The sequence below is a fragment of the Trichosurus vulpecula genome, chromosome 5 (genome assembly GCF_011100635.1).
Source record: "Trichosurus vulpecula isolate mTriVul1 chromosome 5, mTriVul1.pri, whole genome shotgun sequence".
In the NCBI taxonomy this organism is placed as follows: Eukaryota; Metazoa; Chordata; class Mammalia; order Diprotodontia; family Phalangeridae; genus Trichosurus; species Trichosurus vulpecula.
This window is the reverse complement of record NC_050577.1, coordinates 236,672,270-236,687,105: the sequence shown is the minus strand read 5'-3', so window position 1 is coordinate 236,687,105 and position 14,836 is coordinate 236,672,270. Positions and strand designations below refer to the sequence as shown.

The following is a 14,836-nucleotide window of genomic DNA, read 5'->3' as shown; positions in this document are numbered from 1 at the left end:
TTATTTATTTATTTTGCACAAAAGTTTTTTAATTTCATGTAATCAAAATTATCTATTTTACTTCCTGTAATCTCCCCTATCTCTTGTTTGGACACAAACTCCTTTCTTATCCATAGATTTGACAGGAACATTTTTTTCATATTCTTACAATTTACTTATGATGTCATCCTTTAGGTCTAAATCATATATCCATTTTGACTTTATCTTGGTATATGATGTGAGCTGTTGGTCTGTACCTAGTTTCTACCAAACTGCTTTTCAGTTTTTCCAGCAATTTTTGTCAGATGTTGGGTTCTTATCCCCAAAGTTTGTATCTTCAGGTTTATCAAACACTAGATTATTGTGGTCATTTACTGCCATGTATTGCATACTTAATCTATTATACCAATCCACTAATCTATTATCCAGTACCAGAATGCTTTGATGATGATCGCTTTGTAATACAATTTGAAATCTGGAACTTCTAGACTACTTCCTTAACATTTTAAAAGACTGATTTCCTTGATATTCTTGACCTTTTGTTCTTCCAGATGAATTTTGTTATTATTTTTTCTAGCTCTATAAAATAATTCTTTGGTAGTTTGATTGGTATGGCACTGAATAAGTAAATTAATTTAGGTAGAATTGTCATTTTTATTATATTGGCTTGGCCTTCCCATGAGCCCTTTAATAGTTCTCTGATTGCTTAGATTTTTATTTTTGTTTTCACACAAGTGTGATTGTGTTAATATAATCTCTGGATTTGTCTTGGTAAGTAGATGCTCAAGTATTTTATATTGGGAGCAGTTATTTTAAATAGAATTTCTCTATCTCTTCCTATTGGGTTTTTTGGTAGTATACAGAAATGCTGATGATTTATATGGGTTCATTTTATACCCTTCTACTTTGTTGAAATTGTTGATTATTTCAACTAGTTTTTAGTTGGTTCTCTAAGGTTCTTTAAGTATATCATCATATCATCTACAAAGAATAATTTTGTTTCCTCATTGCCTATTTTTATTCTTTTAACTTCTTTTTCTTGTCTTACTGCTATAGCTAGCATTTCTATTACAATAGTGAATAATAGTGGTGATAATGGACATCCTTGCTTCTCTCCTGATCTTATCAGAAAGGTTTCAAGTTTATCTTTATTATAGATAATGCTTGCTCCTTGGTTTTAGATAGATACAACTTATCATTTTAAGAAAGTGTCCATCGATTCCTATGCTTTCAAATATTTTTAATAGGAATGGGCATTGTATTTTGTATCTCTCAGTATAGTCATATCATTTTCATTGTTATTGATATGGTCAATTATGCTGATAGTTTTCCTAACATTGCCCAAGCTCTGCATTCCTGATATAAATTCTCTCTGATCATAGTATATGATCTTTGTGATATATTACTATAATTTCCTTGCAAGTATTTTATTTAACATTTTTTGCATCAATATTCATTAAAGAAAGTGGTCTATAGTTTTCTTTTTCTGTTTTTGCTCTTCCTGGTTTAGGTAATTTTTTTGTGTCATTAAAAGAATTTGGCAGTACTCCTTTTTTCTATTTTTCCCTTTAGGTAGTATTAGGATAAACTATTCTTTAAATGTTTAGTAGAATTCACTTGCGAATCCATTTGGCCCCAGTGGTTTTTTCCTTAGGGAGGTCATTGATGGCTTGTTCAACTTTTTTCTAAGATGGGATTATTTAAGTATTCTATTTCCTTTTCTAATGATTAGGGCAATTTATATTTTTGTAAATATTCATCCACTTCACTTAGATTATCAGACTTATTGGCATACAGTTGGCAAAATAACTCCTAATAATTACTTTGATTCCATCTTCATTGTTGGTGCAGTTGTCACTGTTTTCATTTTTTATTCTAGTAATTTGGTTTTCTAATTTCTATTTAAAAATCAAATTAATCTGTAGTTTATCTATTTTATTTATTTTAATAAAACTAGCTCCTAGTTTTATTTATTAGCTTAATTTTTTACTTTCAAATTTATTCTCTCTTTTGATTTTTAGTATTTTTATTTTGATGTTTAGTTGAAGGTTCTTTATTTGTTGTTTTTCTAGGTTTTTTTTAGTTGTATAGCCAATTAATTTATTTGTGCTTCCTTTCTTATTGACGTATGCATTTAGAGATATAAAATTTCCCCTAACTACTACTTTGGCTATATTCCACTAATTTTGGAATGTTGTCTCCTTGTTGTCATTCTCTTTAATGAAGTCATTAATTTTTTCTTTGATTTGTTCTTTGACCTATTGATTCTTTAGGATTAGATTGTTTAGTTTCCAATTAGCTTTTAATCTATGCTTCCACAGCCTTTTAACAAATGTAATTTTATTGCATTATTATCTGAAAAGAGTTCATTTAATATTTCTGCTTTCTGTATTTGGTTCTGAGGTTATTAATACCTTAATAGATAGCCATTTTTTGTGAAGGTGCCATGTACAGCTGAGAAAAAGTATATTCTTCTCTATTCCCATTCAATTTTCTCCAGAATTCTATAATATCTGCCTTTTAAAAATTCTATTCATCTCTTTGACTTCTTTCTTATTTTATGCTTAGATTTTTTCTGGCTCTGAGAGGGGAAGGTTGAGGTCCACCACTAGTAGAGTTTTACTGTCTATTTCCTCCTTTAATTCATTTAACTCTTCCTTTAAGAATTTAAATGCTATGCCATTTGATCCATATTTCTATAGTATTGATATTGCTTCATTGTCTATGGTTCCTTTTAGCAAGAGGCAGTTTCCCTGCTTAGCCTTTTTAATTAGGTCTATTTTTGATTTTGCTTGGTCTGAGATCATAATTGCTATTCCTACCTTTTTTTTTTACTTCAACTGAAGAATAATAGATTCTGTTTCAGCTCCTTATTTTAACTTTGTTTGTGTCTCTCTGTTTCAAGTGTGTTTCTTGTAAACAATATATTGTTGGATTCTGGTTGCTAATCTGTTTTGGTATTTACTTCCATTTTATGGGTGAGTTCATCCCATTCACATTCCCGGTCATGATTACCGACTGCATTTCCTTCCACCTGAGTTCTATTTTTTCCTTCCTCTCTCTCTCTCTCTCTCTCTCTCTCTCTCTCTCTCTCTCTCTCTCTCTCTCTCTCACCTTGTCCCTCCTCTAAAGTCTGTTTTGATTTTGACCACTGCTTTCTTTTATCTGCCCTCCCTTTTATCACCTCCCTTATTTTTTATGCTCTTCCCTTCCTACTTTCCTGTTGGGTAAGATAGATTTCTATTACCATTTGAACATATATATATATATATATGTATGTATGTGTATATGTATGTATGTATGTATGTATGTATTTTCCCCTTTGAACCAATTTATATGTGAATTAGGTTCAAATATTGCAGACCCCTACTATTTCCCCCTCCATTGTAAAAGCTCTTCCTTTGGTACCTCTTTTATGTGAGATAATTTTCCCCATTCTTCCTCTCCCTTCTCTCTTTGCCTCAAAGCATTCCTAGTTCTCACCCCTTCACTTTTTACATTATCCCAACACTTCTGCACCCTCTTTCTATGCTCCAATAATGATAAACTTCTTCAAAATATATCTATTATCATCCCACATAGAAAGGTACATGTTTAACCTTATTGAGTACCTTATGATTTCTCTTTCATGTTTACCTTTTTATACTTCTCTTCAATCTTGTATTTGAAAGTAAAATTTCCCATTCATCTATGATCTTTTTATCAGGAATGCTTGAAATACCTCCCTTTAGTTAAATGTTCATTCCTCCCCCCCCCCCCAAAAGATTGTAATCTTAGCTCCTTTGCCTTCTGGAATATCATATTCCAAGCCCTTTGCTCCTTTAACATGGAAGCCAATAAATCTTGTATGATCCTGACTGTGGCTCCATGATGTTTGAATGATTTTTTTTTTCCTGCTTGAAGTATTTTCCCTTTGATCTAGAAGCTTTGGAATTTGGCTATAGTACTCCTGGGAATTTTCATTTTTGGATCTTTCAGGTGGTGATTGGTGTATTCTTTCAATTTCAATTTTACCCTCTGATTCTAGGATATCAGGGCAATTTTCCTTAATAATTTCTTAAAATATGACATCTATGTTTTTTCTTTGATCATGACTTTCAGGTAATCCAATAATTTCTACAGTCTCCTCAATCTATTTTCCAGGTCAGTTGTTTTAACAATGAGATATTTCACACTTTTTTTCTATTTTTTTCAGTGTCTGACTTTGTTTTATTGTTTCTTGATATTTCATGGAGTCATTACCTTCTACTTACCCAATTCTCATTTTTAATGAATTATTTTATTCGGTGAGCTTCTGTGCCTCTTTTTCCATTTGGCCAATTCTGTTTCTTAGGGAGTTATTTTCATCAGTATTCTTTGTAATTATGATTTTGAAAATCATCTTTTAGCTCTTTCAGGAATTCTTGCTGGCTTGTGTCCAAGTCACATTTTTCTTTGAGGCTTTGCTTGTAGATGTTTTAACTTTATTGTCTTCTTCTGAGTCTGTGTCTTAATATTCCTTGTCACCATACTAGATTTTTATGGTCAGATTCTTTGTTGTTGTTGTTGTTTCCGCATTTTCCTACTCTATTTATTGATTTGGAATTTTTTGTAAAGTTAGACTCTATTTACAATGTAGGGCAAGGAGGGGCTCTGTTTCAAACTTCAGGTTTTTTTGCACTGCTTTTTCAGAGCTAGCTCTGGGGTTTCACATGTTTTCACGGTGGTATCATCTCGAAAGAGATATGGTCATTGCACTCTTGGTCTTCACAATAGTCCTTACCTAAGAAGGGCCCCTGATCCCTTTGGGATTGCACAATTCATACTGCTCCTCAGGGCCCCTTCTCCCTTGAGAGTGGTAAAATACTTTCTTTAGGGTCTCTGATCTCTTAGAGCCAGAAGTAATATTGCCCCTCAGTGCTTCCACTCCCTCTTGACTGAAAGTGCTCTTCTTTGCCCTTGAACTGTGACCCAGAAGTGGGTATAGACAATGGAGTCAACAAACAGTTGTTCCTCAGGGCTCCCACTTCCGCTTGAATGAAAGTGCTTTGGTCTGTCTTTCAACTGTGGCCCAGAAGTGGGTCTAGGCAATGGAATTGTCAATTTCTGGTCCTACATCCAGTGCTAGCATGGGGTCTTCTCTCATCTCTTTCTGACCAGTTGGCACATTCCCTTATCATCTCGGCTGCTGCTGCTTCTGTCATTACTGATGTTTTATCTAGGTGGACTGTGGGTTACCTTCCTCCACCATGTCACAGATCTCTCTTTGTGACCTCCTACATTGTCTTGAAGAATGTCTCACTCTGACCTTTTGTGAAGGGCTCTGCCACTCTAGAATTTGATTTATGGCATTAATTTAAAGTTGTTCAGGAGGGGAAGGTTGGGAGAGCTTGAGGGAGTGCTTTTCTACTCCACCATCTTGGCTCCACCCACTCCACTCTTAATATGCTTTTCATTCATTTGTCTTTTAAAGGGATAGTTAGTGAACACCTAGGAAAGGGAGCCATGATTGCTAAGAGCCAGAATAGCTTTATCAAGAATAGTCTTAAGAGGTTAACCTTGGCACAGTACCTGATACATAGTAAGCACTTAATACATTTTTACCAAATTAAATTGAATTTTCAAAGTTGATTAGGGGAATGTTGCCAATATAGTTTATCCAGATTTTAGCAAACTACTTGATAAATGTCTCTTAGGATTATAACTTAAGAACCGCTAGGTTACAATTCTTTCACTTAGCACATGAAGAAACCAAGACTCAGGAAGCTTAATTAGCTTGTCCAAGTTCACAGATGATATCAAAGGCATGATTTGAACTCAATTCCTTTTACTTTAGGAGCAACTAATCTTTACTCCACAGCACACTGCCTTCTAATCTTAAACAGTTATTATGGGAGAACATAGAAAGATGTGGAGTAGAAGATTATATAATTACAAGGATTCAGAAATGGTTAAATGGTTACACTCAATGAGTAGTTGCATTATATTCTTGGCAGGAGATCTCAGAGGAGCACTGTAGTACTTAATCCTATGTAATTTAACATTTCTTTTATCAGTGACTTGGAAAAAGGTGTAAAATGGCATGTTTATAAAATGTCCAAGTAATACAAATACAGGAATGATAGCTAACACACTGGATGATATAGTTAGGATCCCAAAATATCTTGATAGGCTAGAGCACTCTACTAAGACAAAGTTCAGTTAAAGGTAAGTGTGAAGACTTATACTTTGGCTCAAAAATTGACACCACAAGTACAACATGGGGAGGCATGGTTGGATAGCAGTTTCTCTGAAAAAGGTTTTAATTTTTGAGGGTTTTGGTTTTGCTAACATTTTTTAATTATGAATTATTTTTATTTATATTATTTATAATAAGATATGTTAGATGTTAAATATAACAATATAGTATATGATATAATAAAATAATATAAAATAGCTGGTTTTAATAAGAATTTAAATTATTTGTTTAATTATTCATTATTAAATATATATTTGTAATTATATATAATTGTATACTAATTTTATTGAGGGTTTTAATTTTAATTTTTGAGAGTTTAATTACTGCAATCTCAAAGCTCAAAATGAGTCAAGCAGTTGAAATAAGAGCCAAAAAACTAATGTAATCTCGAGGGGAGTTATGAGAGGCATAGTGTTCAGGGACATAGAAGTGATAGTCCCTCTTGTACCTGGAGACCACACCTGGGGTAGTGTTCAGTTCTGGGCACCCCAGATTAGGAAGTATATTGTTAACTTAGAGAGTGTCTAGAGGAGAACAGTTAGTCTGATGAAGCGACTAAAGTCCATATCATATGGCTTTATTGAAGGAATTTGGAAAGTTTAGCTTGGAGAATATTCATGGGGGAAATGATATCCAGCTATGTTCAAATATTTGAAGGGCCATCATGCAGAAGAGAGAATATACTTCTTATGTTTGGCCTCTGAGGACAGAACCAAGAAAATTTTTTGAAAGTTACAAAAGAGCAAATTTAGGCTTGGTATCAGGGAAGATGTATTAAAAATTAGAGCCGTAGAAAAGTGAGATGGTCTTCCTCAAGAGGTAGTGGATGGCCCATCATGAGATGCTTTCAAGTAGAGGTTGTATGCCCATTTCTTAGCTATGTTATAGGTGGGATTTATTTTAGGGTCTAGGTTAGATGAGATAGCCAATAAGGTCTCTTCCAAATCTAAAATCCTGTGATTCTAAGAGTAGAGAGAGAATAGAAGGGTGTCAGGATAGACTTTGAGTGACCTCCATCTTAGTGAGGGACAGAAGATGGATGATACAGCAAAAACGATTGAGAAGCACTTGAAGGAGGAAAAAGAAGTTAGACTCAAAGAATGAAAGGCAAAACATTTCAGTGTCACAGAAACCAAGGAATTATCTAAGAGCCAGGGTGGTAAATGATGTCAAGAGGTGCATAGTGGTCACATAGAATGAGGACTGAGAGAAATCCCATTGAATTTGCATTTAAGGGATTATTAGAAGCTCTGGGGAGAAAATTTTTAGCTAAGCAAGGGATTTGGAAGTCAGAAAATAAGGGACTGAGAAGTGAGGGCTAACTGGGAAAATAAAGGCAGCAAGAACAACATTTTATAGGAGTTTTGTTATGAAGGATAAAAGAAAGTTATATGATAATATTTTGAGAGATGGCAGGGCCAAAACAATTTTTTTGTGTTTGTTTTTTATGGATAAAGGAGGCCTGGGAAAATTTGTAAGTGGCATGAAATGATCTAGTGGATAAGGATAAATTAAAGATGAGAAGAAGGGAGCCAGTGATCCAGGGGGCAAAATCTTACATGAGAGCAGGCAGAGGGTTTGCCCTTATACAGGATATAATTCAATTCTTCCTCAGAGACTAAAGCAAAGAAGAAATGAATCAAACATTTATTATCTGATGAATTCCAGGTACCATGCTCAAACTGGTGATTCAAACCAACGCGAAAAGAAAGTCCTTACCTTAAGAGTTTACATTCTAATGGAAGAAGACAACATAGAAAGGGGAACTGACCTACCCGTGCCTCATTTCACCCCAACATCAAACCTGAACTTACGGGATGCTGGCCTCAGATCCACCCCTAAAAATAGAAAATAGGTGGTTGAATTCATGATTACTTTTTTGTGCTACTCAGCCTCTGTCATGTACAATAACCTTGGGCATGGCTTTGTGGGTAGCTGTAATATTAAATAGACATTCTGTATTATTAAGACTTCTGTGAGGCGTGACATTACAGATGACCTTTATCTTTAAATGGGTGACTAGTATGGTGAGACTTCTCACAAAATTTAGGAGTGTTATAACAAAAACAAAAAAGAGTCCTGCCCCCAAGCCTTTAACAAACAAAAAACTAAACAAACAAAAGCCTTTTCAATATCTCAAGAATTTGATTTTGTCTTCTTTAGTATAAGTCCAGCAATCCATCTACTATGCTAGCTAGCTGATTGGGCCTCCTAAAAAAAGAGATTGTTCAGTTTTTGGAATGATTTCCAAGTAAACTAGAGTTTAGAGCACCAAGTGTTACTTTTTGAATTATATGAATGGATAAACGTTTGGATTATATGAATGGGAAGAGATTGTATGGGGGGGAAGGAGAGGACCTTGGAGTTACTTTGTATAATATCCTCACCTAGAATTATTTTCACTGAAAAACACAGAGTTGAAAGAGAGATGAATTTTGGGAAACTATGAAGATGCTGGAACATACATGTCTCTGGACATTACTGCAGCTCTTTAAGAAGTGCCTATAGTATAGAAGTGCCTATAGCGTATAGAGAACAAATCTCCAAGCCAAGAAGACCTGGGTTCAAGACCTGCGTCTGGCACATACTGGCTGTGTGTCCTTGGGCAAGTTTCTCAAATCCTCAGTGTTCTAGACCATAGGTGTCAACAATGTCCCTGCCACATTTAGAATGACAGAATCAAAGCATGTCATGGCTATAAGAGACCTTAGATATCACCTTCTGCAATCCCTTGATTTTAAAGATGAGGAAACATGCCCAGAGAAATTCACAAGCCATTTAACTCTACTTTTCCCAATTTGGATCACATTAGCTTTGGAATGAAGTTCAACTATTTTTATTCAAGGTAAATGTTATATTTTTAACAGTGAATTTAATTTGTTACAGCCAAAACACTATTATATAAAGTATAGTTCTGTATCTTTTTTAAAAAAGCTCATTAACAATATATTTAGTGGAATGATAGAAATAAGTGAAATCATTTGTGAAAATTTACCCTTTTCTCATGGTTATTTTACCAGGGCTTGGAGAAGGACCATATATATTGGCTAGCTATGGAAGCACTGGCACAGTTCTTGGAGCAAATATTACCAGTAGAAAAATCTTCCCTTTAAAAAGAACTAGTCCACATGATTTTGTGTTTTTTAGTTTTATGATAACTCCAGGACTTTTCAGAGAAAAAAAATCAAGTGAGTGTGTTTTCTACTTTAAAAAAAGATCTTTTTTTTACATGGATATTAATAAATGGGAAAGAAAATGCATTTATTAAATGTCTACTAAGTCAGATACTACTGTGCTAAACATTTTTCAAATACTGTCTTATTTAATCCTCACAACAACCTTGTAAATTAGGTGCTATTCTTATTCGTGTTTTATAGTCAAATAAAATGAAGCAGACAGTGATTTTCCCAAATTCATACATAGTAAATATCTTAGGTTAGATTTGAACTTAAATCTTCCTGACTTGAGACCCAAGGCTCTATGCACTGCAACCTAGATGTCTCTAGATAATAGGGTTTCTCTCTTTTCAGTGGAATGTTAATTACTTGAGGGCAGGAATTGTTTTGTTCTGTCTTCATATCCTTAACATCTAACATTGTAAGCACTTAATAAATGCTTTCTGTTTAAATTAGTATAAATATATTAGTTAATATAGATTCTTTTTTTCTAAAATAAACCATATCATAAAATTATCACACAACACCCTTATTTTCCAGAGACACATTTTGCATTCTCAGGAAGAAAAAGACCTTCTTCCAACTATTTTTTAAGATGAAAGGACAAGAAAATAGATACTAACTTGAATGTGAATTGAAAATAAAAAGTTTGAATATTGAGAGATGGAACCTAGAGATACTCTAGATTCAAAAGTTTCATTGAGACAATCTGTTCTCATAATCTGGAATTTTAATATTGGATTGTAGGGAGATCCCCTTTTAATAGCTAATATCAATTCATATTTTCAAGACATCGCTCAAATGGCATATGTAACCCCTAAACAAAAGCAATAAGAACTCGTATATAGGGTGTCCTTAAAGTCTGGACACATATGAAAAAATGCATATTTTGAAATATTTGCTTAGCCCCCTTGACTTCTTTTTCTGCTAAAGGAGAAGGTGTGTTCAACGAAAATGACAGATGCAACAAACTTGATTGAATGCATAAAGAGCGAATGTGCTAAAATTGATGGCAATGCGGAGTTATTGCATCGAATTCATGTGAATCTTGCAAAGCCCATCAACCTTCGCATCACAAATGATGGAAATCATACTGAAGATGTTATTTGTTAACATTCCAATTAAATAAAACATTGTTGAGAATTTCATTCATTTCATTTCTTGAAAATATACATTTTTGCCTATGTGTCCAGACTTTAGGACCACCCTGTATTGACACTGAAAAAGACCTCTCTTTTATCTATGACTCATAAATTAGGGAAACAAAGAATAATTTAAAAGTATCTGTGAATTCAGTTAATCTACTGATGATTTGATGTCAAAAATAGAAAATAGGGCAAATTGAGTTTTTTCTTTAATTCAGTAAACATGACTATATTTCTTTTCTCTCCTCTTTTGTGCCTTTTAATTTAGTCTTTCTCTGGTTTTCATGCAGTGATGCACATCTTCTATTGCAAAGTAGTCTATATAGATGCCTCAATAGGCATTAACTACTCTTGTATATTTTTCTAATTGATCAATCAATCAACATTTATTAAGTGCTCACTATGTGTCAGGCTCTGTACTAAGAGCTGGGAATACAAAAAGAAGGAAAAGATAGTCCCTGCCCTGATGGAGCTTACCAATCTAATGGGGGAGACAACATAGGTTCCTAGCATAATGATATTTCTAGATTTATTAATGGTAGAAAAGCCCATTAAAATCCATCTAAGACCTTTTAGACATTTTGACAATCAAAAAACCCCTCTATTTTCCAGAGTGACAATAAAAGTGTTTCTCTAGTCTTTGGAGTTATCAAAAGCTACAAGGGCTTAGCAATAACCTAACCTATTTCTACATTTCACAATTAAGGAAAGTGAATCTTACAGAAATGAAGCAATTTGCCTAATTTAAGAAGATCTGGGATTTGAACCCAGATCATTTGATTCTCCATCTATTACATTATACAGCACTATAAGGCACACTGAGGCAGCTGCTGGTGGACCTGTGAATAGGTACAACCATTCTGGAAAGCAATTTGGAATCACATACCAGTTACTGAATTCTGCCTGTCCTTTGATCCAGCTCTACCACTCCTAGTTCTATATCCCAAGCAAATCCAAGGAAGAAAAAATCCTGTATATAAAAATTTTATTTCTGATGACAGTGTAATTTGGGGGAAGGGGAGAGGGAGGATATAATTTTAGCAGCCCAGTTATGTGTCCATTGTTAATGAGCTTATCATCTTCTTGGGAAACAGAGCTGATTGTCTTTCCTTTTCTTTCTGTTTTGCAGCTTTGTCACTGGTTTCCTTAGAATCTGCTGAAAGGCCAAACTACTTTCTCTTTGTCCACGAGGATGACACCATTAGCTTGGAACGGTGGGAGGCAAACTCTGGTTTTCGCCGAAATGCCACATTTTTCCACCACCAGGGCCTCTGGATTCCCGGTTATAGTGCATTTGAACTACACAGCAAGAAGGGGTTTTTCATCATCTTCACTGATTCCACTGTCAAAGTCTCCAAATATGATGACTCTGAAGATTTTAAGCATGCCAGTAGCTTTATTATGGAAGGTATGCTTTGTGTCCTCAGAAAATACTGAACTAATTCTATTCTAACAGGAATAATAATAACAAACATTTGTTAAGCACCTACTATGTGCCAGGTACTGTGCTAAGCCTGACAAAAACCTGGGAGGGAAATGCTGTTATTATCCCCATTTTATAGATGAAGAAACTAAGGGAAATCAAGGTTAAGTGAATTTCCCAGGGTCACACAGCTACTAAGTGTCTTTAGCTGGATTTGAACTCAGATCTTCCTAACTCTAGGCCCAGCCCTCTACTGTGCAAAACTATCTCCCCATTTAGCCTTCTTGAGAGCTGGGACTGTCTTGGTTTTTTTTTTCAATCATTCTTTCTCTCCCCAGTGCTTAACACAGTGCCTGGCACACAGTAGGTGCCTAATGGATGTTTATTGACTGACTGATCCTATAAGTTATGGTCCTCAACTTTGTAAAGACTCCTATGGGATTCTCACAGCTATGTTGATTCCTATATGTCAGTAATGTTGGACTTTGTCATAAGCCTATACCCATTCTATGAGTAGGCATGAACAGGGTTCTGTTCACTTCTTCCTTCATCCAGATTGGATGCTTCACGTGGATGTTATCTATGCATTTCTGAAAAGGGGAGGAGGGAGCCATCCATAATAAATTGGAAGGAGGGGAAGAAAACAAATAATTAGGAGGAAAAATGTGAATGGTATTAAATACAGGAAAAAAAGATGATGCAGAAAACATTGGCCACTTGTGACACATATACCTATTTTCTCATATGTAGAAAATAGAATGATTTACACATATATTAACAGTATCTTTGATGATAATATGAGAATAGGGAGGCTTTCACAATCATTTTTCTGCAGGAGACCCCATTTTCACAGCAACTGACTCAACAGTGGCAAGGAAACAAAAACCTGAGGCAATTAGTGTTTATTGATTTAAAAAAAAAAACATTTGACTTGAGAGAGCAAAATACAACCTCCAACCAATTTTCTGCCATGCATATGTTAAAATTATATGCAGTCCTTAGCAGATGCAACACAGAAAACGATTTCACATTTTTCTGATTCTGAATCACAAGTGAAACTTTAAATAGGGAGATGTATGCTCACAAAGGAAATTCTGTGTCATCCTGAAAGATGTCCAGACAAGAGTTCAGAGGGAAGACGGATCATAGATTTAGAGCTTCAAGGGAGTTTAGATGCCATGATGTTCAAACCCCTCCCTTTAAAGATGAGAAAACCGACACTGAGGTTACGTCTAAATCACAGGATGGGTCAGTGACAGAGAAAGGATATGAAGCTATGTCAATCTGTCTCCATAGCCAGTGCTTTCCCAGTCTGCCATACTGCCTGGTGAGACATTCTGTCTCCCAACATTGGGCTCTTTACAGCTAGCCCCAAACCACTGCAATCTCCATAATAAAATTCACGATCACTCAGAAGAGTCCAATCTGCCAGTCCAAACAGGATGAAAAGAAGCAAATTAAGAATGTCTCTTATGAAGGTGTACAGATGAATTGATAGCCCATTGAGTTAATCTATCAGTACATATACTTTTAATAGACACTGCAGCTGAACAATGAACCAGGTTCAGAATTGAATAGGAGCAAGAGAGAGTTTGTATCTGGTAAACTGAACAGGACTTTAAACAACCCTAATCTATTTCCTGAAACAAAAGCCATATTTTCTGGAGCAGCACAGTACCTTGATTTACACACATTCTGGACTCACTACAGTCCCCGAAGAATCAAAGTTGAAGGTAACAATGAAATTGTCAAAGGGCAGTTAATAAAGGTCCAATAGGCATAAAGAAGATCTAGATGGTGTAATGCTAGCTGATGACCAGTAATGGTGTGTTTGACTAGTAATGACATGCATGAGAAGTGATGTTAAAATTGTCATTCAAGAAATGTGTTGGAAAATGAAGTAGATAGGGTTATTATGAAGCAAGTGGGAGGCATAACAGAGGAACATCTACCCAAATGTCGAGCAGGCCTTGATGAAATGTTGAAAGACCTAGAAGAAGATATCCAGTGGGTTGGTTATACTCTCCATAGGAGACTTATGGGAGGGCACAGACAGGAGTCAGCCAGGATGAAAAGGCATGGATAGACTACCATCTGAACTACTGGTATCTCGACACCTTCTTGGAATTTTGCAACTAAAACTTCTTCCAACATTGTAAGGAACTGTTATTTTTGTTCACTTGAATGTACTATTACAGATTCAGGAATGAATAGCTAACTGCCTGACATTCCAGAGAATGTGGATGTGCCAACAAGTCTAATTTCAGGGAAAGCCTTTTCCCACCAGGAGTTGAAATGGCTAAACCCTCTTTGTCTTATGTAAGGGAAGAAGACAAACCAGCAAGCAGACAAGCACATGGTGGAAATTGAGTCCCCATAGGAAGGCTTCAAACTGTGTTTCTCTTTGTGTGGTAGACACATCATAGATTGTACTAAACTTATCATGAGTAGGGTGAATAGTGGTTATTTGGCATTTAGCCTTTCATAATCTGGTTCCTTCCTACTATTCCAGACTTTGTACACCCTTATCTTTTCCACTTTCTCTAGCCACAGTCATTTACTGGCAGCTCCTCAAACATGGCAGACCACTACCTGTGCCTTTGCACTGGTTTGTCCTCCATGCCTGGAATACTCTGCACCCCTTCCCCCTTCCCCACCTCTTGGCTTTGGCCTCTTGTTTTCCCTGGCTTCCTTTAAGACTCAGGTCAAGTCTTTCCCTATCCCTCTAGCTGCTAATACCTTCTCCTCTCAGGTTACCTTCCATCTATTATGTCTGTATCTTGTATATAACTAGTTATTTACATTTTGCAATCTTCATTAAAATGTAAGCTCCTTGAGGACAGGAACCATTTTTTTTGTCTTTATATCCTTAGAACTTGGCACAGTGCCTTGCATG

General features: G+C 35.3%; 1 protein-coding gene across 1 annotated transcript in view; it reads left to right on the top strand.

Annotated features, from left to right (window-relative positions):
• OTOGL (otogelin like) overlaps positions 1–14,836 on the top strand; it is a 194,270-nt gene that overhangs the window by 114,242 nt on the left and 65,192 nt on the right. Inside the window, exons 32-33 of the mRNA XM_036761187.1 lie at positions 9,217–9,384; positions 11,647–11,925. Of these exons, the coding sequence (XP_036617082.1) occupies positions 9,217–9,384; positions 11,647–11,925 (447 nt within the window). The remainder of the gene's footprint in view (positions 1–9,216; positions 9,385–11,646; positions 11,926–14,836) is intronic.